Source organism: Bos indicus, chromosome 22, assembly GCF_029378745.1.
Source record: "Bos indicus isolate NIAB-ARS_2022 breed Sahiwal x Tharparkar chromosome 22, NIAB-ARS_B.indTharparkar_mat_pri_1.0, whole genome shotgun sequence".
Lineage (NCBI taxonomy): Eukaryota > Metazoa > Chordata > Mammalia > Artiodactyla > Bovidae > Bos > Bos indicus.
In genome coordinates, this window is record NC_091781.1 from 42,985,181 (window position 1) to 43,008,433 (window position 23,253).

Consider the following 23,253-nt stretch of genomic DNA (forward strand, 5'->3'; position numbering starts at 1 on the left):
TCTGGAGATCCCAACACTGCCTTCAATTTATTACTTCCTCTCTTCACAGAAGACTTTTCCATGACAAAGTCTGCAAATCCTACCTGGGTTTATAAATTGACTGGATTTTGTACTTTTTTGTTTTTCAGATCTTCTCATCTTCCTGCCCAAATCTCTAAAAGCCATTTTGTTGTTGTTGTTTAGTCGCTAAGTCGGGTCCAACTCTCTGCAACCCCATGGATTGTAGCCTGCCAGACTCCTCTGTCCATGGATTTTCCCAGGCAAAATTACTGGAGTGGGTTGCCTTTTCCTTCTCCAGGGGATCTTCCTGACCCAGGGATCCAACCCACATCTCTTGCATGGCAGGCAAATTCTTTACCGGTGGGAAGACACCAGGGAAGCCCCAAGAGCCATTTTACTTGGACTGAAATCCTACAGTTCTTGCAAAACCTTCCTTTCACAGGGCCACACAACTCTCACAAACATTAACTAATATCAGATTGAATCATGGCTCTCCCCAAAGGCTTAATTAACTCTGTCCTTTCAGTCCAAAGACTGACCCATCCCAGCAGATCTGCAACTGCTTTTCTGGCAATACACTGCTAGTATTTGGTGTGTTAAATTGTATATAGCAAAACTTGCCTTAAAAATTATGTTATTCAAACCAGACTTGACTTTAATTTCGCCCATCAGAGTTGTTGGCGAGCTGGAATCTGGGTGTGTCCAGGGACAGCTAACTGCCAAATCCCCAAACCTGGCAGAATTCCCCACTGTCTCCTGCCTCCTTGACCTCCCACCCACACACAGAAGGCTCCACACCCCAGGTGCTCTCTGGGGTGGACCATTTCCGAGTTCATCAGTTTCCAGGAGAAGGGATATGGTATGCGATCACAGCAGAAAGGACCAGATGTCAGGGCTGGCTTCCTGCTGGGTTAAGAGTGACTGCAGAGACTGATGCCTAGATTAAGTGGACCAGTTTCCTCATCTGAGTGACAAAAACAGGGGATCCTAAAAACTAGCTCATTTCCTTCATTCCCTTGGGGAATGAAACGCGTGATCTTCAGTTCCTCAGAGAAGTGAAAGCAGCAACAAGGAATCCAGTAATTCTTGTTATCAGCAAGCTTTACAAGTCAGCAGAGTCCGAGCAGGTGGCTCAGAGCCCGCTCTCCAGACACTGCTACCCTCTCTCCGAGCCCTGAAGTCAGAGGAGCCACGATGCCTCTGCCGCTGGCCTGCCTGCTGCTTCTCCTCCTCTCCACCCACAGTGCCCTGGCCCTCAAGATCTGCTCCTTCAATGTGAGGTCCTTTGGGGAATCCAAGAAGGCAAACTGTAATGCCATGGATGTCATTGTGAAGGTAAGCCCATTTTCCTGTTAGAAGGACTGCTGGATACCCCTCACGCTTTCTCTAAAGCTTTCGGACTTTTAAGAGACTCAAGAGTTGTTTAACTGAAGTTAGCCCCTAGGGTGAAGGAAGCTTGTGCACTCTCTCCCTCCCCTCTACTCCTCTCCCTTTCTTTTTCCTTCTCTCCCCCTACAGCCATCAATCTTTTTCCAATTCCCAAGTCTAATCTTTCTCCCCACTTAGCTAAGACTTCCCTTGGGTAATCTGATCAATGTCTTGAGACTGTTCACATTCTTCTCGTGTCAGTTGATTCTCTTTATCCTATGCTGGCTGCTGCTGCTGCTAAGTCGCTTCAGTCACGTCCGACTCTGTGTGACCCCATAGACAGCAGCCCACCAGGCTCCACCGTCCCTGGGATTCTCCAGGCAAGAACACTGGAGTGGCTTGCCATTTCCTTCTCCAATGCATGAAAGTGAAAAGTCAAAGTGAAGTCGCTCAGTTGTGTCTGACTCTTAGCGACCCCATGGACTGCAGCCTACCAGGCTCCTCTGTCCATGGGATTTTCCAGGCAAGAGTACTGGAGTGGGGTGTCATTGCCTTCTCCACTTTATCCTCTAGGTTAATTTATTTTTGATGCTGGGGCTGAAACCCTTCCCAAGACTCTGGGTTTTATTACCTTAGAAACCCCAGAGACACCACGTTTTGGTGGGAGCACCAGGGGCCCTGGGCTCACCTTTCACTAGGCAGCCAGGTGCACCAGCTCTGCCAGTCCCTTCTCCCTGAGCCCCTCAGTGCCTTTCAGTAAGATGGTCCTCACACAACCTGGCCAGCATGCAGGGTTACTGTGAAAGTGTAATGAGTCCACGGTGAGAGCTCACACTGACAGAGCCTTTGCAGAGCCCACTCTGTGCCAGTCACTGTATTAGGCATTTTATATTAAGACAACTTATTTAACTTAAGCCATGATCACATCTGTCACGTCTTCATAAACACTATCACCTCCTCACCTACAATTTCTTCCCCATCAGTTTTTTTTTGTAAAATAACATCTTAATTGTTTAAATTAGGACTGTAATTTTTTAAATTATAAACTTATATTTTACAAATTAATTTTATTACACTAAAAATAGTCAATATGGACTATTTTGAAAATACAGAAACATATAAAGAAGTATCCTATCACTTGAAGGTAACAGTTGTTGCACTTGGGTAACTTTGTTGCGGATGTTTTTCTATCCAAAAATAATACATAAACATGCATCTATTTTGCAGCATGGAGATACCCTATTCTGCTTTTATATAAGAAGCATTTCATACGTTGTTAATATTCTTTTAAAACACAACTTTTAATGCCTTATGCTGCGTTTCCAACGTGTTTCATTCAACGCTTCTCTATCTGGGGGTGCTTAGGATATTTCCAGTTTTTCTGTTGCAATACATCTTCCTCTTTGATCTGCATAAGTAATAATAAGGGCTTCCCAGATGGCTCAGTAGTAAAGAATCCATCTGCCAAGAAGCAGATGTGGGTTCAATTCCTGGGTCAGGAAGATCCCCAAGAGAAAGAAATAGCAACTCATTCCAGTATTCTTGCCTGGGAAATCCCGTACAGTAATAATAATAATAACAACATTTTGTTGTTTGCCTCCTACATGGCTGGCCCTGTTCTAAGTATTCATTTATCCTCCAACAATCCTGTGAGGGAATGACTATTATTATGCCAATTTACAGATAAGGAAACAGATGCAGAGTAGTAGCAGGAACTTTTTTACAGTGGAAGACATTCCTCAAAGTGAGAAAACTAGATCAAAGTATTAATACATTTCCCTGGTGGCTCAGATGGTAAAGAATCTGCCCACAGTACAGAAGATGCAGGTTCGATCCCTAGGTTGGGAAGATCTCCTGAAGACGGGATCTTCTACCCACTCCAGTATTCTTGCCTGGAAAATTCCATGGACAGAAGAGCCTAGAGGGCTACACTCAATGGGGTCGCAGAGTCAGACACAACTGAGTGACTAACATTTTCTTTGACTTTTCATATACATATTCTAAAGTGCTTTCCAGAAAGATCTGACAGTGGTTAAGTGACTAAATCAGGAGGCTGGCTGGGAGAACAGCACCCAGCTCTCTTTGGTGAACCCTACAAGTCTGACGCCATGATATGCAAGCCTGTTGATGGAAGGATGCAGACTCTGACATAGTCTCACTCCTCTGTCACTACACTGGTATATCTTCAGCCCCTGGCACTTTTTAATGGCACCAGGCCAGTGTCGGTGGCCCTCTCTGCTCTGCCCTTTATAGAGAGGAAACTAGAATATATATGTGCTCTGGAAATAGGACCAGTGGCATAATCCCCCTGCTCCGTGTTTCTGGAACTGATGTGAAAAGACAAAATGAATACTGAGGATGCTCTGTCCTTGACAACCAAATTCCAGCCCACTAGAATTCCATACAAAGGAAGATCCCAGTGGCCTCCAGTGGGGTTGACACCCTGGTCCTCAGCTTACTGCTCATTCTGAAGGGGACCCTCCTGTATTCTTTACCCACTGAGTTCTTCTTTTTTCTTTTTTTAGCCACTCCCTATGGCAGGCATTTGGGATCTTAGTTCCCTGACAAGGGGTCAAACCTGTGACCCCTGCAGAGGAAGCCCAGAGTTCTAACCACTAGACCACCAGGAAAGTCCCCACACTGAATTATTTCTTGCCTCTCAGGGCTTGTTCAAAAGTATCCTCCATGGAGCCTTCCCTGATCCTCTGGGCAGATGTAACTAATTATTCCTCAACACTCTCATAGGCCTGACTTTTATTTAGCACAACTGTCTTTGGTCTCTCACTGTAGCTAGTTCTTTCCATTTGTCTTTTTCACTGATAACGAGTCTTTGAGGGAGGGAGTACATTTTAATAGTACAGCATGGTGGGAAAAGGCAATGGCACCCCACTCCAGTACTCTTGCCTGGAAAATCCCATGGACGGAGGAGCCTGGTAGGCTGCAGTCCATGGGGGTCGCTAAGAGTCAGACATGAGTGAGCGACTTCACTTTCAATTTTCACTTTTATGCACTGGAGAAGGAAATGGCAACCCGTTCCAGTGTTCTTGCCTGGAGAATCCCAGGGACGGGGGAGCCTGGTGGGCTGCCGTCTATGGGGTGGCACAGAGTCAGACACAACTAAAGGGACTTAGCAGCAGCAGCAGCAGCAGCAGCACGGTGGGCTTTGCAGTCATGTGAACCTGACTTCACATCCTACTCTTATCACCTATACTGGCTTCACGACTTTAGTCTTTCAGTCACTCTGAGCTTGGTTTCCTCCTATGCTTAATGAGTTCAGAATCATAGCTGTCTCAGAGCTGGTGAGGCTCTGAGTAGGCTCACAATAAATGTTAACTCTTACAATTATTATAATTGTACTTCTTCATTTCTGCAGTATCCAGCCTGGTATTCTTTACTTACTAAGGCCTTAATAGATATATTTATTATTATTATTGTAATTATTCAAACAAAGCCAACTTGCAGGACTTACAGGGATCATGCGCTTTTGGTCTGGATTCTGGTTGCCTAGGTTCACATTCTGGCTCAGCCACTTTCTAGCTGGGTGATTCTGGATAGTATCTCAGCTTTCCCAGAAAGAACCTCAGGCTCTTTGTCTTCACAATGTATATCATAATAGTACTTACCTCAGTGAGTGAGTGAAGTCGCTCAGTCGTGTCCGACTCTTTGTGACCCCATGGACTGTAGCCTACCATGCTCAGGGCGTCTATCATTTATTTCAGAGAAGAGGATAGTTAATTTAACAAAGCACCCAATCTGATACTTAAAACATAGTAAGTGCCCCCCAAATAATAAATCAATCAATCTAATCGAAAAATGGGCAATCTAAACAGATATTTCTCTAAAGAAGACGTACAGATGGCCAATGTTGCTAATTATTAGAGAAATGCAAATCAAAACTACAGTCACTCTAGTCAGAATGGCCATCATTAAAAGGTCAACAAATAGCAAATGCTAGAAAGGATGTGGAGAAAAGGGAACCCTCTGACATTGTTGGTGGCTCAGATGGTAAAGAATCTGCCTGCAGTGCGGGAGACCCAGGCTTAATCCCAGGGTTCGATCCCCTGGAGAAGGGAATGGCAATCCCCTCCAGTATTCTTGCCTAGAGAATTTCATGGATAGAGGAACCTGCTGGGCTGCAGCCCATGGGGTAGCAAAGAGTGGTACAAGGCTGAGCGACTACAACTTTCACTTTCATATGTATAACTGACTCGCTGCTCTGTACAGCAGAAATTAACACCACACTGTAAATCAACTACAATGAAAAAAGAGTAAGTGCCCAATAAAAGGTTTCATTATTTGTAGTAAATGGCCTCACACCCCCGGGGAATTCTCTCTCTGCAGGTCATCAAACGCTGTGATATCATACTCCTGATGGAAATCAAGGACAGCAGCAACAGGATCTGCCCCACACTGATGGAGAAGCTAAACGGGTAAAGATGGGGCCCCGGACCCTCTGCCGGCTCAAAGCCAAGTGCAAGGATCTGAAAATCCCCTGGGAACTGAAACTAGTGTAGCACCAGCACTGGCCCAGACCACCAGGTCACGTGGCCCACGCTGCCCAGGCTTTCAACTGTATTAACTGCGGCCCTGAGAGTTTTCAACCAGCTAGTTCTAATATGATAAAACAAAAGAGGGAAATGGGTGAGGAATCAGGACTGAGAGAAATGAAACAGACTAGAAGCTGAGCTGAAGTACTGTTACAAAGAAAAGACTGAGTGCAAATATGAAAACATGATATGCCCACGGGCTGGAATATTACACTGCGATTAAAAGTCATGGTTACTACAGAGTAGGTTAGAGCTAAACATTCCAGCATGGAAAGATGGCTACAATACATGGCAAAAAGCAAGTCCAGAACTATACGTAGAAGAGCCCATTTTAGTAATCACACTACATCACACATGAATAAGGGTGTGGTGGAGTTTGCATGGGCATAAAAGAAAGACAGGAAGGATGTGCTCAACTGTTAAGAGTGGTTACTTCCTGGGCGTGGTGGGTATGACTGGAGAACCACTTGGAAGGGGGCTATGAAGAAATGGGAAACATTTGCTTTTTATTTTATATACCTCTGTCAGTTCAGTCACTCAGTTGTGTCTGGCTCTTTGCAACCCCGTGGACATATACCCCATGGACATAAACCTCTGTACGATTTGAGTATTTTACAAAGTCTGAATTTGATGATTTGATTTGAATTTTTGAGTATTTTACAAAAAGTCTTAAGCCTGAGAGAAACAGCCTTCGATGCTCTCCTTCACAGAGCGAGGCCCCTGGGCTGATGGCAACCACCCCTCTCTGGGCCTCAGTTTCTCATCTGAGAGTCCAGACTTGGAGTAAAGCATCTCCTTTTTAGCCTCACAGGTCTGCTCTTGACAATGACAGAGGGGATGAAGCCCAGGCATTAGGCACCTCCACTCAGCTCAGACCACGTGGGCTTGGATTCTGGCTTGGCTATGATCTTGGGCAAGTTACTGAACCTCATTGTACCTCATTTTCCCCATCTATAAATAAAGCTAATAATAGAACTCATCTTCCTGGGATGTGGTGATAATTAAACCAAATCATTCATGTAAATGGTTAAGCTGTGCCTGGTATGGAGCAGTGGCAACTAAGTGCTGGGATGTTCATCACTAGTAGAAGTAAGGGGATGCGTGTAATGGCAAGTGATGATCCAGAGGCCCGCAGGAAACAGCGACTGATGACCACAACGGCACCATACAGGCCAGGCATCCCGTCAATCCGTTTGTGTGTGCTATCTCATTCGCTCCTCACAACAGCTCTGTGGAGCAGGTTCTCCCACTACTTCCCTTATAGCTGAGGGACAGAGGCACAGACAGCAAGGATCTGCCAGGTAATCCAGCCAATAAATGGCCAAACCCACCTTTGTGCCTGGGTGGTGTCTGAGTCCAAGCCAGTGCTCTGGTCTGAGTCCCCTCAACCTTCTTTGAAGTGGCCCGGGCCAGTGTTCAGAAGTATGAGGGACCAAGGGGACGGGGGTTACAGGCACCACCTGCAGCTGGTCTGGATTAAGCCCTCCCACCCTCGGTGGTCTCAGTTCTCCCCAGCCTCCCTAGACTGTGCTGTGGACTCCAAGCAGAGCCAGGCCTGTGTGTCTCCTAATTCTCTGTAAGCCAGGAAGGGCCTTCGTCACTTCATAGCCGAGTCATTGCAAGCAGTTTGCCAACCCAGGACTTGGCAGGCTAGATTTAGAACAGAGCCAGTCTTTCCAAATTGGAAGCCCAGCGGAATCCACTGTCTGCGCTCCTGGGGCCCCCATAGCCAGATGTGCCTTAGAATATTAATTTCCAGGAATTTCTGCGGGCTCTAAGTTGGCCCCTAAAAGCCCCCTCTAGTTTCTCCCAATGGAACCTGAGAATATGCCACAGCTTAGACATACCCCAGATCTTCTAGAGGGATGGTGAAGTAGACTCTGCCCAGGGTGGAGTTATCAGCAGGTTTGGCACACACATGTGAGTCAAGTCTTCCTGATAAGGGTGAGGCAGAGGATCAATGGGACTTTATGACTGTATCCTCAGTCCCCAGAACAGAAACAATAGCCATTTGGAATCACAGTTTCAGGACTTGTGAAAAAAATGCCTGGGAGGTTTCAGAGCAGAAAAGAAATGTCCAAAAAAAATCTTAGTAGGTCAGCCATAAAAAGGAACGCGTTTGAGTCAGTTCTTATCGGGTGGATGAACCTGGAACCTATTATACAGAGTGAAGTGAGTCAGGAAGAGAAAGATGGATACCGTATTCTAACACATATATACAGAATCTAGAAAATTTACTTACAGGGCAACAATGGAGAAACAGACATAGAGAATAGATTTATGGACATGGGGAGAGGGGAGGAGAGGGTGAGATGTAAGGAAAGAGAAAAAAGGAAACTTACGATAGCCAATGGGAATTTGCTGTATGGCTCAGGAAACTCAAACAGGGGCTCTGTATCAACCTAGAGGGGTGGAAGACAGGAGGGAGCTTCAAAAGGGAGGGGATATATGTCTAACTAAGGCTGATTAATGTTGAGGTTTGACAGAAAACAGCAAAATTCTATAAAGCAATTATTTTTCAATAAAAAAAATAAATATAATTTACAAAAAGTCTTAGTAGGAATCCTGCATATGATAAATGCTCAGGAGTAACCCGGTGAAGTTAATTCTACCAGGAAGTATGAGATGCAGTCCAGCCACAGGCCAGAACAACCTTCGGGGCTGACTACGGCCTGAATCTTCTATGGTCTCAGTGAAGTCCTGTACCTGTCTTCAGGTACAGGACAAAGCAGGTGGATTTGGGGGTGAGCAGGATCTCAATTCAAATCCCAGCTCTGCACTTGCAAACTATAAAAATGGAGTAATAATAGTACTCCTCTTATCAGGACAAGAAACAATGGCAGGTGTCACATTCCCAGTAAGTGGTGGCCCTTCTTATGAGACTCAAAGGTTATAATGAACAGAAGCCCTTCTACATGATGCCATTGGGCATACGGAAGCTGACTGGAGGGAGCGGAACCTAGGCAGAGAGAAACGTTTGTTCTTTAAGATGCAATGTAAAATCTTTTTGTTTTCCAGAAATTCAAGAAAAGGCATAACATACAACTATGTGATTAGCTCTCGCCTTGGAAGAAACACATATAAAGAACAGTATGCCTTTCTCTATAAGTAAGTATAAATTATGCTTCCCGGAACATGGTTTACTTATCAATATGACCGTGAATGGAATAAAAATCTTTTCCTCAAAACCAAATTTAGATGTCAAACCAGCTCTCAGTACTGATCAAATTATTGAGCTGTTAAAAGTGGGGCTGATGGAAAGGATAATATTAACTCTTCAAAACTAATTTGCTGGATGACTTGGTGACCTGGTCAGGAAAGTCAAAGAGTTCTTTATCCCCCATGGTCAAGTCCTGGCAGGGGATGGAAACATGAATTGCCCAGCATGGCTGCTCTGGGACATCACATTCTCATTTTCTTCCTACTAATAATCTCTGCTGAGTCTGACCTTTAAGTTTTGAGCTCCCCAGATACTCAGTTCCCCAAGGGCTCTGGCCCTTGTGGAGACTGACTGAGCCTTGTCCTCAGGTAAAAGATCCCTTTCGGCACTCAACTCTGCAGGGGAGGCCAATAAAGCTGTGGGAACATTCATCTCTGCTTCTTCAAAGAAGTAAGAAGAAAGCCAACTCATCTTGGAGGACTGTCTTTTTTTCTTTTTTCTTCCAGAGAAAAGCTAGTGTCTGTAAAACAAAGCTACCTCTACCACGACTATCAGGCTGGAGACGCAGATGTGTTTTCCAGGGAACCCTTTGTGGTCTGGTTCCAGTCACCCTACACCGGTGAGACCTACAGGCCCCTCTCACTCCTCACTTCCCCAGAGAGCCCATGAATGGGCAGCAGCCCTGAGTTGTGAGCTGTGATCCCAGGGTTTATGCAGCATCTTTAGGGAGGCATTTCGCTTGAGATGACCATTAGGGGTTCCTAACACTTGAATGCGGAGGACACAGTATAGTTTGATGACACCAGGCTGGCTGCTTAGAATGCCACAGCTCAAGACTTCCTTGTCCTAGAAGCCACTTTCTGGAATCAATAATAACCTTACTCTTACCTGGTAAGAGTAACCTTTGCAGCGTTTAGGCTGATGGCAATTATTTAGAAAAATCCCCCAGTCCCAATCAAGGACAGCTGCTCCTTCATTTGAAAAATCTGAACACTGGCCAACGAAGATGATCTCCCAACCTAGAGCCACACGGCCCCTCCAGTGATCACAGAGCCATCTCCCCCACAGACTGGGGGAAGAAGCACCCTGATTTCTGACAACAGTAGTACTTGTATTAGTCACTAACAATTATTCATCTGTGATGAATGCCAGGTTCCTCTCATCTTTGCAACACCCAAAAAGATAGCAACTAGGACTGTCTATGCTTTATGATGGAGGAAGTTGAGGTTCAAATAGATGGAGTCACACACCCAAGCTCATCCAGCAGTTATTGAAGTGGACAAGCCAGGGCTGTAACACAAACTTCCATCTCAGGAGCCCACGCTCTTAACCACCATGCAATACTCAACAGAAAGTCAAGAATTACTTTGATTTGTAGACTGGAACTATAGAGAATCAGATCTTTTTTTCAATACCCACTACATGGGTACTGGACAAGACAGAAAAGGTCCCTGTCCTTGTGCAGCAGGGGAGACAGATAATAACTAAATAGTCAGAGCTGTACATATGAACATCTATATCTACATCACACAAATATTAACATCTTCAACTATGAAGTTAACTATTTCTGCACAGGGTTAATAGCTCAGAACAGAGTATTTTAGGAAAACAAACATGGAAGAACAGCAGGAGATTTTTCAGCAGGAAACAAACAAAAAACTGAGAAGGAGGTGAGGGCTACTGAGGAACCAGAAGTGCCTTTCAGAGAGGACATTCAATAATCGTTTTTGTCACGCACGTGATTCACATTCAGCTGATCTGGCAGCATTAGGAGAGGCCCTTCCCACCAAACAATTCTTCTTTGAGAGAGTACTCAACCTTCGTGAACTGCTGAACAGACCTGTTTGTCTGGAGCTTCTACCCTTCCCTACTACCCTCGCCCCCCAACACCCACCCACACTGGGATGGCATTGCTCTGCCATGTTTGGAGTTTTCTCTCCATCTGAACAAGTAAATGTCTTTATGTCGCCTCTGTTTGGGATTAAAGAGGAAGGAGTTCGCCATTTATCTATCTTTTCTTCCTTCATTTATTCTCTCAATCATTCATTCATGAGTTCAATCAACAAACATTTCTGAGCACCTCCAACGTGCCAGGCATGGTGCTAGGTTCTGGAGCCAAGAGGGTGAACAAGAAGATAAGCCTGCCCTCAGAGAACTTAGGTTCCAGTGGGCTAAGCAGGTAATTTCAGAGCATGAAGGCAGTAAGCAGGGCTTACTGAATAGCAGGGTAAGGGGCCACCTTAGGGCAACTGGGGGACACCTCCCCGGAGGTGACAATGGCTCTGACCAGAAGAAGCCAGTCACAGATTGCTGGTGGAAAGGCATTCTGGCGGCAGGGCACAGTGAGCACCCAAGCTCAGGAGGAGGAAAGGAGTTGGGATGTTCATGGGCCCAAAAAGAGGCAGGGGAGTGGGAAGGAGGAGGGAGGAGCAGCGTGAGAGACAGGCTACTGAAGCAGGGCAGGTCTTGGAGGCAGGCTGCTGGTCTGATGGACTTCCACTGTGGGACTTGAGCAGGGATTGCCTCATAGAACGTAGCTCCTGAGAAGAGAGGGCCCTCAGGTGCAGACCAAGGGAGAGCCTGAGGAGGAGGTGTTAAGAAAGACACCACCTCCTCACTTAGGCTCCCTCAGCCCCTCCTGCTGGGGAGGCCCACAAAGGGCCACTCTGCTTTTTAAATAAAATTGTTCAGGCTTCCCCCCCCCCGCCCCCACCCTTCTAATTATAAAAGGAGTATAAACTGAAAACTCTTAATTTTTATTTAGAAAGTTTTTTTTCCTTAGTATAAAGTCAAACAGGCTTAATGTTTTTTTAAAAATGGAAAATACAAGGCATTTTTTTAAAAATGAGAAAATAAAAACACCCACAATGCCAGTGAGGAACACTGTCTACCAGCTTTCTCTTAGTCAGGAAGGGCAACTGGGAGAAAAGAGGCTTTGGTGTGCTGAAAATGGCAGCCTAATGACCATAAGGTTATTTAAATCTCGACCACTGGACCTTCTGGAAATGGGGGGCCCTAGATGACACAGTCCGTGCCTTTTGAGGGGACAGCCTGTTTCCCTGAAGCAGTGTTCATGGAATCTTGACAAGGAAATGTGTGACCTCTGCCTCCTTCCTGTTCCTCAGCTGTCAAGGACTTCGTGATTGTCCCCCTGCACACCACCCCTGAGACATCCGTTAGAGAGATTGATGAGCTGGCTGATGTCTACACAGATGTGAAACGTCGCTGGAATGCAGAGGTGATGACCCTCTATGTCTGCTGAATTCCCATCTAGCAGGGGCAGAATCTGGTTCCTGAGAGGGGATGAGCAATTCTGAGGGAGGGTGAGGAGGCGGGGTCTGTGCAGACGACCACCACTTGAGAGCTTCATTTTAGGCCTTTTCTCAGCCCAAAATATCTTTCTGCTTAAATGTGCCTAGGTACGCTCCCTGGGGGTCTTGGGAAATTCACACCCTGCTCCACTAATAATGGCTGCCAACATTCACTGAGCAAATGAATAGCTGGTGCCAGGCACTATGCTAAGGCTGGACATGGATAAGTTTACTTAATCCTCCCAATAGCCAGATGAGGTAACGACTTTGATCATTCCAACTTCACAATTGAGAACAGTGAGACAAAGAGATGTCAGAAATCTTTCAGTTACAAGTGACAGAATCCCAAAATGGCTCATGAAAAGAAAGAGCAATTCATTGGTTAAAGGCAGAGTTGGACAAGGCAATCAGGGCTTGTCTTCTCTCTCTCCAGTCTCCATCTCTTAGCCTCCCATTCCCCTGGTGGGCTCCATTTTCAGGCTGTCTCCACCCATATGATGGCAAGATAGTCACCAGCAGTTTCTAAAGCAACTGACAAGTTTTCTGTCCCACAATGGAACAAATATAATGGGATGGAGTCTCACTGATTAAGTCTGGATCACATGTTCATCCCTGAACCAATCACTGATGAGGTGGTTGAGATGCTCTGATTGGTTAAGTCTGTGTCAGTTCCACACCAACTTCACAGACCCAGGTAGAAGAGGAAGATGGTGTCTCAAAGAAACTAGGGGTGCTTTCACAGAGGGGAATAACAATATGTCCACCACCCGTCTTGGCCTCAATTATTTCCTCATCTGGAAAACAGCGGTGGCACCCCACCCTCCACCCCCAGACGCTGTGAGGTGTATGAAAGTGTGTGGCACATATGGAAACGATCCAGAGGGCTCTTCCTCATTCTTCTTTCTCCTTTTAAGATGTGACTCCAATGACACAATCCCTCCACCTCAGTTCTGCTGCTCAAAGTGCAAAATCAGTCCAATACAGCGTGGACACAGAGCTGGGTCATGGTGCATGCAGGGGTGTGTTTCACTGCTGTTTTGTAAAAGGCAGGGTATGAGAAAAACTCACTTGTTTCTAAATTATAAATTTCATTCACTCATTTGGCAAGAATTTATGGAGCATCTGTTAAATGCCAGGTACAGGGGAGGCCTCAGTGGTACAAAAGTGACCTAGAGGGGAAACTCTTGTGCTGAGCGAGGAAGGGGCTTTCAGGGAGGCTGATTTGGATTCAGTCCTTAACTTCATTCCAAGTCGAGTAGCCTACAGCAGGTCACTATATCCTCTACTCTTTCCACAGGGGACAAAGGTCCCTTCTACCTCTTAGTGCTTATTGTCAGATTTAAAATAAACTTCATAAAGTACTTAACGTTTGGCTTGGCACACAGGACGTGCTCAGGAAATCATGCCTACATAAATAGAAGCTGCCTGACACTCCAGTTAAGGATGACATCCTGTCTCAACTGCACCCACCAGTCTCAGGGAAAACCATGATACCCAGAGTCAAAGGAAAATGTTTTTGAAGAAAACTCTGAGGTCAGCAACAGCACCAAACAATAGCACTAACAAGGAAATCTGTTTCCTCTCATAAGAATACTAAAATTCTGTTCCAAAAGCCCTACAGGAGAAACCACTTCCGAGACAGAAGACTCTGACGGTGGCGTTGGGGCAGAGGTGGACAACTCATTCCATCAGCCCCTCCCCGTAAGCCTCTTCGCACCTCCTCAATAGGCAGAATTCCCACGAGGAGTTAAGTTCCCAGCTTCACAACGAGAGAGGAAAGAGCAGTGCCAAACACACCACCTGAGTTCACTTTTCCTTTCTTGGAAACAAAAGGCGTGGATTCATTCAGATGTTTATACCCACAGAGGCAAAAGATGTGAGGGAATAACTGAGCTGTGTTCTTTCATCTTTAATCTGTACTCCCAATTGGAGTGACTCGGTGATTAAGAACAGGAGGGAGCAGCTACAACAAATATCCTTCTTCCCATTAAGAACATCCTTCCTTGTCATACTCACCCATCCAATACTCATCAGAACTGTGGCTCGGTTTTAAACTGTGGCCTCTCCTTTTAAAAAACAAAAAGAAATTAAGACCCTATATTAGTCTGCTTGGGCTGCCATAACAAAGTCCCAAAGACTGAGTGGCTTAAACAGCAAAAATTTCTGTCCTCACAGTTCTGGAGGCTGGATGTTCAAGACCAGAATGGCAGCAGGGTTTGGCTTGGTCTTCCCTCTGTGTCCATGTCTTAATCTCTTTTTATAAGGACACAAGTCATATCAGAGTAGGCCCACCCCATATGTAACCTCATTCTATCTGTATTAACTCTTTAAAGGTCATCTGCAAATACAGTCTGAGATACTGGGGGCTAGAACATATGAATCCGGGGGGACACATTTAGCTGATAACTGAACTCATCATTTACTGGGTATGCAAGGTGGAGTCCCTGCTACCAGTTCTGCATAAAAGTGTTAGACAACAATGCCTATATGAGACAGTTATAAATCCTGTCTTTCAGAATTTCATTTTCATGGGTGACTTCAATGCTGGCTGCAGCTACGTCCCCAAGAAGGCCTGGAAGGACATCCGCCTGAGGACGGACCCCAAGTTCGTTTGGCTGATCGGGGACCAAGAGGACACCACGGTCAAGAAGAGCACAAACTGCGCCTATGACAGGTAGGAGGCGTCTGCCAGACCACCATGAGCCCACACAGTGCCTGGTGCGCGTTGGGAAAGGCGGCTCCTCCCGGACAGGTGACGCTCCTGCTTGGAGAGCCGAGCTGCTCTGACTTTAGGCCCTTCCACTGGGTACTTTGTGAAGCATGCAAAGTGAATGGCCATATATGGTGGCCTTAAACACACAGCTTAGCAGTGGCAAGAGCGGGCTTTGCTGTTGGACGGGCCTGGATTCAAATTCTGTCTCTACCACTTAGTAAGTCAGGGACCGAGAGAGCTAAGCTCTTTGTGTCTTTGCTCCCTTAGTGGTAAAACAGAGACTATATTAAACAAAAAAGTATAAATCTTCTATATCTTCTAACACAGTATCTGGAATATAGTTAAGCGCTCAATATATTCACTGGCTGTTAAGTACTACATCACAAAGTCATACTGCAATTTATTCATTCAATTCTCTGTTACTGGGCATATTAGGTCATTACCAAGGGTTTGCTATTAAAAGCAAAGTGTAACGAACCCCCTACATATATATGCATTTTGTATTTATGATTTCCTCAGGATGAAAGTCTAAAAATGAGAGTAGTTACTGCAAGATAATTTATACTTCTAATGCTTTACCATACACTGGGGGTGGGGGAGGGGTGGATGGGCTGCACTGTGCAGCTTGCAGGATCTAAGTTCCCTGACCGGGGATTGAACCTGGGCCACGGCAGTAAAAGCACTGAGTCCCAACCACTGGACTGCCAGGGATTCCTATGCTGTCCTGTGCTTAGTTGCTTAGTTGTGTTTGACTCTTTGCAACTCCATGGACTGTAGCTCGCCAGGTTCGTTTGTCCATGGGATTCTCGAGGCAAAGAATACTGGAGTGGGTTGCCATCCCCCTCCTCCAAGGGGATCTTCCTGACCCAGGGATTGAACCCAGGTCTCCTGTATTGAGTTGGATCTGCAATCCTTTACCATTCTAAATGCAAATATATACAACTAAATAATAGCATTCTTTAGTATTTATAAACTCTCCTTGGAGATTTTCAATCAGTTGCATCCTTAAGTTAGAAAGTGAGGAAGGACCTGAAGTGTGGGAACATTCATGACTGGCCCATCCACAGCAGAAACCACGGGTGGGGAAGTCCCAAGGAGCCCTGGTCCTCAGAGTGGTTGCTATTCCCTGAGCTCAGCACGCCACCAAGGAGCATGATGTGGCCCAGAGGACAGTTCTCACTTCTCTAGTTTTAAGTTCTGACTTTCATTTTCATCCCGTGACCTCCTTTTTACCTCTAAGAGCTTGAGGGCTAGTGTGCCTTCTGCTGATTTCATCATTCCAGCTTCCCTAAATGGAAACAGCCCTGGCCCTGGGAAAAGCAGAACCAAGGTGGGGAGTTATAGGAGACTGAGCGGCCTGGGTACTGCCCCCTCCATCCTATTATGAGGGGCTACCTCAAAGCTGGTTGAAAAGGGTTGCTTGCTCCCTCGCCCACTTGCATATGCCAGCTGTGTGGCCTTGGCAGGTAAATCCCTTCTGTGGTTCCATTTCTCTTCCCTGGCAGAGGAAAGGGAGGTGACTGAAAGCAATGCCACAGAAGAACAGTGCATCCCAGGAAAAGATAGATTAGATGGGGCAGTGGGGCAGGTCAAAAAAGATGTTTACTAAAGGACTCCCAGATTTTTTTTTTTTAATTGTATTTTTTTAACATTTATTTTCATTTATTTATTTATTTGGCTGCCCTGGATCTTAGCTGCAATACGCAGGATCTTCGATCTTCACTGTAGCATGTGGGATTTTGTGTGTGTGTGTGCGTGTGGCATGCAAACTCTTAGTTGTGGCATGTGGGATCTAGTTCTCTGACCAGGGATCGAACCCAGGCCCCCTGAGTTTTAGCCAGTGCACCCCAAGGGAGGTCCCCAAAGGACCTCCAGTTTTACGCACTTGTATGCCAAAGGATGACAGGGTTACATGATTTTTTAAACATTACTTTCTTGTTTCGTTGCTCTGAATTTTCTGTGTTTTCCGTAACAGTATATGTCTCTTATGGTTGTAAAGAGGCATAAAGGGAGAAGATGACATGGCCTCAGGGGCAGTCTTTGCTCTGTGTGCTGTGTGCTGGTGGACACGCCAAGATGCTCAGAGCCAGCTGGGCACTGGAGCAGCCTCAGGAAGCTTAGTGGGATCCCCTGACTCGCCCACACACAAAACCAACATAAGTCCAAGATAGGGGAGCCCTAACTATGCTGTTCTTCACACTCTGGGTCTGAAAGGATGGCTTCAAGAAACCTCCGCCTGAATGCCAAGAGTTTACTTATGGAGACGAGGTCAAAATTAGCCAGGTGGTGTTGGTAGCCAACAAAGGAAACTAGGTCAGCTGGCTGGAATCGGGGAAGGCTCAGTGGACAGTCATGGGTGAGCAGTCCGGCCCAGGCTGTCCCTCTTCAGCCAGCTGGTTAGGGCCATGAAGACCCTAACCACGTCACCACATTTGAGGTATATTGGACTCCACTTAACCACCACTTTCCGGTTCTCTGTCAGCACTGCAAAGCGACAGTACTATAGTCTTTTTTCTCTGTATTAGTCTTTAAATCTATTCCATTATTACTGAAATAAAATTAATTTCAAGAGAAAATTTGACAAAACTGAAGGCAAGGAAACAGCATTACTTGTCATCAATCAAAAAATAATTGTAAAAGTAAGCCCAATGAAAACCAAAAAATGTTAAATTATGCCTTCTTTCTCTTGTCAGCAGAATACTCTGTCGGATGAAATAGGAGCATAGGGAAATATTAAAGATAAGCCAGGACCTTTTTCTAAAATTGAATCAGGAAAAATGAAAATAACTGCAAAGGAAACATCTTTCAGTACTCCAGACATTGCTATGTGCCGAGATGTCCACATCTCTTCCGCTGCCAGGGCTCCTGCTTGGACAGGGGACACTGTCCTGGTGCCCACAGGCCACAGCAGGGATGACCTTGTGTTTCAACCACAGGTGCTGTGCTGAGGGTCTTCGTCAGGGAGGGGGAGATGCCCCCTTCAACCCCACTTGAGTTCTTGTGGCTGGACTGACAATAAAGGTGGCACAATACTGACTAATAGGAGAAAAAGAAACAAATCTCAATTTGTACACACAGAGGGCTTACAGAAATGGGACCTAAGAAGTGGTCAAGTTGCAGAAATATCTCTTTTGACCCACCTCCTAGAGTAATGAAAACAAAAACAAGAATAAGCAAATGGAATCTAATTAAACTTAAAAGCTTTTGCACAGCAAAGGAAACCATAAACAAAACAAAGGAAACAAAACCTAAAGCAAAAGAAAACGAGACAACCTTCAGAATGGGAGAAAATATTTGCAAACAAAGTGACTGACAAGGGATTAATCTGCAAAATATGCAAACAGCTCATGTAGCTCTATGTCAAAGAAACAAATCAAAAAATGGGCAGAAGATCGAAATAGATATTTCTCCAAAGAAGACATACAAATGGCCAAAAAGCACATGAAATGATGCTCAACATCACTAACTTTCAGAGAAATGCAAGCCAAAACTACAATGAAGTATCACTTCACAAGGGTCAGAATGGCCATCATCAAAAAGTCTACAAATAATAAATATTAGACAGCGTATTGAGAAAAGGGAACTTTCCACTGTTGGTGGGAATGTAAATTGGTACAATCACTATGGAGAACAGTATGGATGCTCCCTAAAAAACTACAGATAGAACTACCATATGATCCAGCAATTCCATTCCTGGGCATATATCCAGAGAAAACCATGATCCTAAAGGATATGTGCACTCCAATGTTCATTGCAGCATTGTTTGCAAAAGCCAAGTCACGGAAGCAACCTAAATGTCCATTGTCAGAGGAACACATAAAGAAGATGTGGTGTATATATATACACAATGGAGTATTACTCAGCCATACGCAGTGAAATAATGCCATTTGCAGCAACATGGGTAGATCTAGAGATTATTAAGCGAAGTAAACCAAAGACAAATATCATATGATGTCACTCATGTGGAATCTAATTTTAAAAAAATAAAGATACAAATGAACTTATTCACAAAATAGAAACAGACTTACAGATCTCTAAAACAAACTTACTGTTACCAAAGGGGAAACGTGGGAGATAGGGATAAATCAAGTGCTTGGGATGAACACACACACTGCTGTAAGACATAACCAATGAGCAACCACCGCATAGTACAGGGAACTCTACTCAATACTCTGCGATAACCTGTGAGAGACAAGAATCTAAAAGGAATGAATATATGTATATGTATAACTGAATCACTTTGCTGTGTACCTGAAATTAACACAACAATGGAAATCAAATGCACTCCAATAAAACTAAATTTTTTTTACAGTGGTCAAAACAGAAGGCTTTTTTATAATTTTTAGACAAAGAACAACAAATTTGCAAGGAATTGAAAGGACAAAAACTCAGGTTTGGGTGCTCAATTAGTGAAGAATTTAAACAGTGTTGGCTTGGGGGTAGTCAATTAAATAAGTAACAAAGTTTGTTTATACAGAAGTGTTGGCCTGAATTCCCTATTTCTGGAGATAAGGGTGCCTGTCCTTCCTTCTACCTCCAGATTCAGGGAGTGTACCATTCAGGGGAGATTTATTTCCTACTTTCAAGGAGACAGAAAGGAGTGTTCCTCTTACATTAGCTGTTTCTTCATATGCCATTGTGGCCTATTTTGGGGGTGGCCTATTCTGAGCTTCAGCACAAGCTAAAACCAGGGCTGGACTTTTGAACTCCATGTGAAAGGGCCACGCAGTTCAGTCATTCCAGAGGTCAAGCAAGAAGCCCAGTTTGATCTCAGATAACAACAGCGTGGATTAATGGGATTCTTTTCTCTTTCCTTTTCCAGGATCGTGCTTAGAGGACAAAATATTGTCAACTCTGTTGTTCCTCAATCAAACCTCGTCTTTGATTTCCAGAAAGCTTACAGGTTGTCTGAATCGAAGGTACAGCTGTCATCTCATCTTTCTGTGCCACTGTCCTGGGAAGATGGGTTGGTGTCACCCAGCGATGGTTTAAGTCACCAATGGAGACCTGACCCTGGGCCACTGGGCCTTGAGTCTCAAAGCCTGTGATTCCATGACTTGAAGACCTGCCTCAACTTCTGACTGATCTGGTCCAGGGATGATGCTCCCAGTGTGTGTTCCTTTGGGTGACTTGGTGCATTTCATTCTCAGCCTCCCTCAGCTTGAATTCATTTGTCACTAAAATCAAGGTGTCTCCTAATTCCCAAATCTATCTCCCTTTTCTCTACAGGCCCTGGATGTCAGTGACCACTTTCCAGTTGAATTTAAACTTCAGTCTTCGAGGGCCTTCACCAACAGCAAAAAATCTGTTTCTTCAAAGAAGAAAAAAAAGACCAGTCATGCCTAGATACAAGGGTGCCATTTTTATTAACTATTTCTTGCCTCTAAATAAAGCAGCTCCAACAGGTATGAACTGTTCCCTGTGCTCAGGAAACAAGACTGGCCCAAATGCTTCCATTTTTCAACCTGAATCTACTTCATCTTAAGCCAAACTGGGAAGAGTGTCTTTTATTCTCCCTCTTGAGCCCAAACCTCCCTTGAATGTCTAGAAAGGAAACTGGGGGCTTCACATCCTGACCCCAGCAGGTGTCACTGCTCAAACGGCTGAGAAGCTACACGAAGAGGAACATCGGCTTTCTGTTTTGAGCATCCTGTTCCACAGGAAACGACCCTAAAGGCCAAGATGCCAAGGCCCCAACAGTACCCCATGGTTTGGGCAATGAACTGCTTTAGGACCTGGCCCTCATGTGTGAGGTCAGGCCACCATCGCATCTTGCAGGGATGCAGGGTGAGGCCATTCCCACTGGTCTCCCTGCCTCCAAACAGTCCTCCAACTCAGCTAGCCCAGCGATCACCAGTGTCATCCTTTGAAATTCCAATCTGACCACAGCCCAGCCCCATCCCCACCCCATTTTAAAATCCTTCAGGAGCTCCTGACACCACGTGGAGAGCACCCAGGGTATCCGGATGCCCTTCAGGAGCTCCTGACACCACGTGGAGAGCACCCAGGGTATCCGGATGCCCTTCAGGAGCTCCTGACACCACATGGAGAGCACCCAGGGTATCCGGATGCCCTTCAGGAGCTCCTGACACCACGTGGAGAGCACCCAGGGTACCCGGATGCCCAGGAAGGTCTCCATTTCCTGGTTTCTCGTGTCGGCCTTCCCTTTGCCCACCATGGACTGTAGCCCAGCAGGACGGCCCCTTCCTTGCATGCCCCAAGCTCTCCCTCCTTCTGGGCTCAGCAACCGCCATACGCCATACCCTACTCTAACGTACACCTCGTCGTATGTTTACCAGGGCCACTATTTGGGCTCTGTGGGGGCCTGGGGGGACAAAGGCCCAGCAGGCTGGGAGGGACTGGAGGACCCTGTTATCTTTCCGCAGCTGCAGACTTGCAGAGGAGTCCAGCAGCAAGGCACCGTTTTATCCATATCCACGGTGACCATTTTGGTTTGTTTTGCTTTGTCTTCCCTTATATTGTTTCTTTGAGTAGTACATGAGCAGGACTAAATCTGTAAGCAGTACCAAGAAAGAAGCCATGACAAGGGACACTGTGCCCAGCCCTCCATCTCTGGTTTCCTGTCTCAGAAGAGGTCCCTCTTATCAGCTGATGCATTCCACCTGAGAGACTCTGCAAAATAAGCACCATGTGTAATCTTGAGAAATAGAGCCTGGCATACTATATGCGCAGTCCCACTTTTTGCTGATTTTCCTAATTATATTGAGGGCGATGTGACTTTTGATATAACAGAGACTGTAAGCCTGATACTTGAGATCTGGTTACATCTGGCTGAGAGAATAAAATCAAAAGTGCCCTGCTTTAAACATGCCCTGATTTCTCCAAACATCCAGTGAACCTCAGAGGTCTTGCTGGAACCGGCGGTGGCAAGGCTACAAAGCTTCCGTGACCCCTTATGAGCAGTGCTCACAGTCCCAGGAAAACTTCCAGTTTCCAAGGCGCAAAATGGTCAAGCAAGCAATTCACAAATGAGCTCACTGCTGAAGAAAAGGTCATCCCTTTGTCCCAAAGGCCAGCAACGTGGCTGGGAAGACTCTGTGCCAGAAGGGGGAGGCAGGGGAAGTGAGCCAGACACTACCTGAGTCTGTCCATGTTTCTGGCCTGGTCTTGCCACCCTGCAGCCTCTTTGGCTATAAGACATCTCTCTGTCCCTGCATTGGAGCAACTTACTGGGCCCACGGACATCTGCCAGCTCCCATTCTGGGCAAACTATGCCAAGCAAGAGGGTACGAAGTGCGGCTTCTTCTCACGGGCTGCAACTTAACAAGCCCCAGACATCCTCCCATTGTTCTGGCTCATTTGGCCTGGCTGGGACAAAGAGTTCCTGTGACTTTGGGGGAGTGGGGTGTACCCTGGTCCTATGTATTCAGCTTTGGCTTTGTCCAGAGGGTTTGAAATCTTAGGGAACCAGTTACCATGCCGATTCCCCAGGGTCCAGCACCCTTGGAGTCTGTCTCAGTAGGTCTGGGGTGGCCCCGGAACCTGCATTTTTAATAAGCTCCTAGGTGATATGAGGGCTTCCCTGGTGGCTCAGCTGGTAAAGAGTCCACCTGCAATGCAGGAGACCTAGGTTTGATCCCTTGGTTGGGAAGATCCCCTGGAAAAGGGAAAGGCTCTACCCACTCCAGTATTCCAGCCTGGAGAATTCCATGGACTGTATAGTCCATGGGGTCACAAAGAGTCGGACACGACTGAGTGACTTTCACTCTGAATGACCTAGGTGATATGAGGAGCAGATTTTTCTTTCATTATTTACTGGGGACCAAATTTTTCACCCACACTCCTATACCCTCCTAGATGAGAAAAGTTGTAGCATGGTGTACACCATCACCTACTAACTGGGGGACCTTGAGCAGCTCACCAGCCTTCAGTCTCCTTATGTATAAAATGGCGTTAAAAAAGAATCAACCTCCTGGAGGAAGTTTAAATAAGATAATGCACTTAAAACACTATGTGACCGACCACCTCAAAAGCCCTCAACAAATGGAGGTGTTATTTTTATTAATAAGACTTGTTTCGTTAAAGGGTAAGCCAGTCAAGCCTTTGGGTATATGTACCCAGTTATTTAAGGCTCTCAGTTATTTAGAATGAATTTCTGCCATACAAGGATCAGGCCAAGTTTCCAATTCTTTT

General features: G+C 45.6%; 2 protein-coding genes across 2 annotated transcripts in view; one reads left to right on the forward strand and one right to left on the reverse strand.

Moving 5' to 3' along the window:
• ABHD6 (abhydrolase domain containing 6, acylglycerol lipase) overlaps window positions 1-23,253 on the reverse strand; it is a 100,086-nt gene that overhangs the window by 69,017 nt on the left and 7,816 nt on the right. The gene's annotated exons all lie outside the window — the stretch shown is intronic.
• DNASE1L3 (deoxyribonuclease 1L3) lies at window positions 853-21,926 on the forward strand. The gene is made up of 8 exons (XM_019984913.2): window positions 853-1,335; window positions 5,710-5,798; window positions 8,934-9,023; window positions 9,582-9,694; window positions 12,201-12,313; window positions 14,903-15,060; window positions 19,922-20,018; window positions 20,329-21,926. Exons 1-8 carry the CDS (start codon window positions 1,195-1,197, stop codon window positions 20,443-20,445), a joined length of 918 nt encoding a protein of 305 aa, XP_019840472.1. The 5' UTR covers window positions 853-1,194; the 3' UTR covers window positions 20,446-21,926.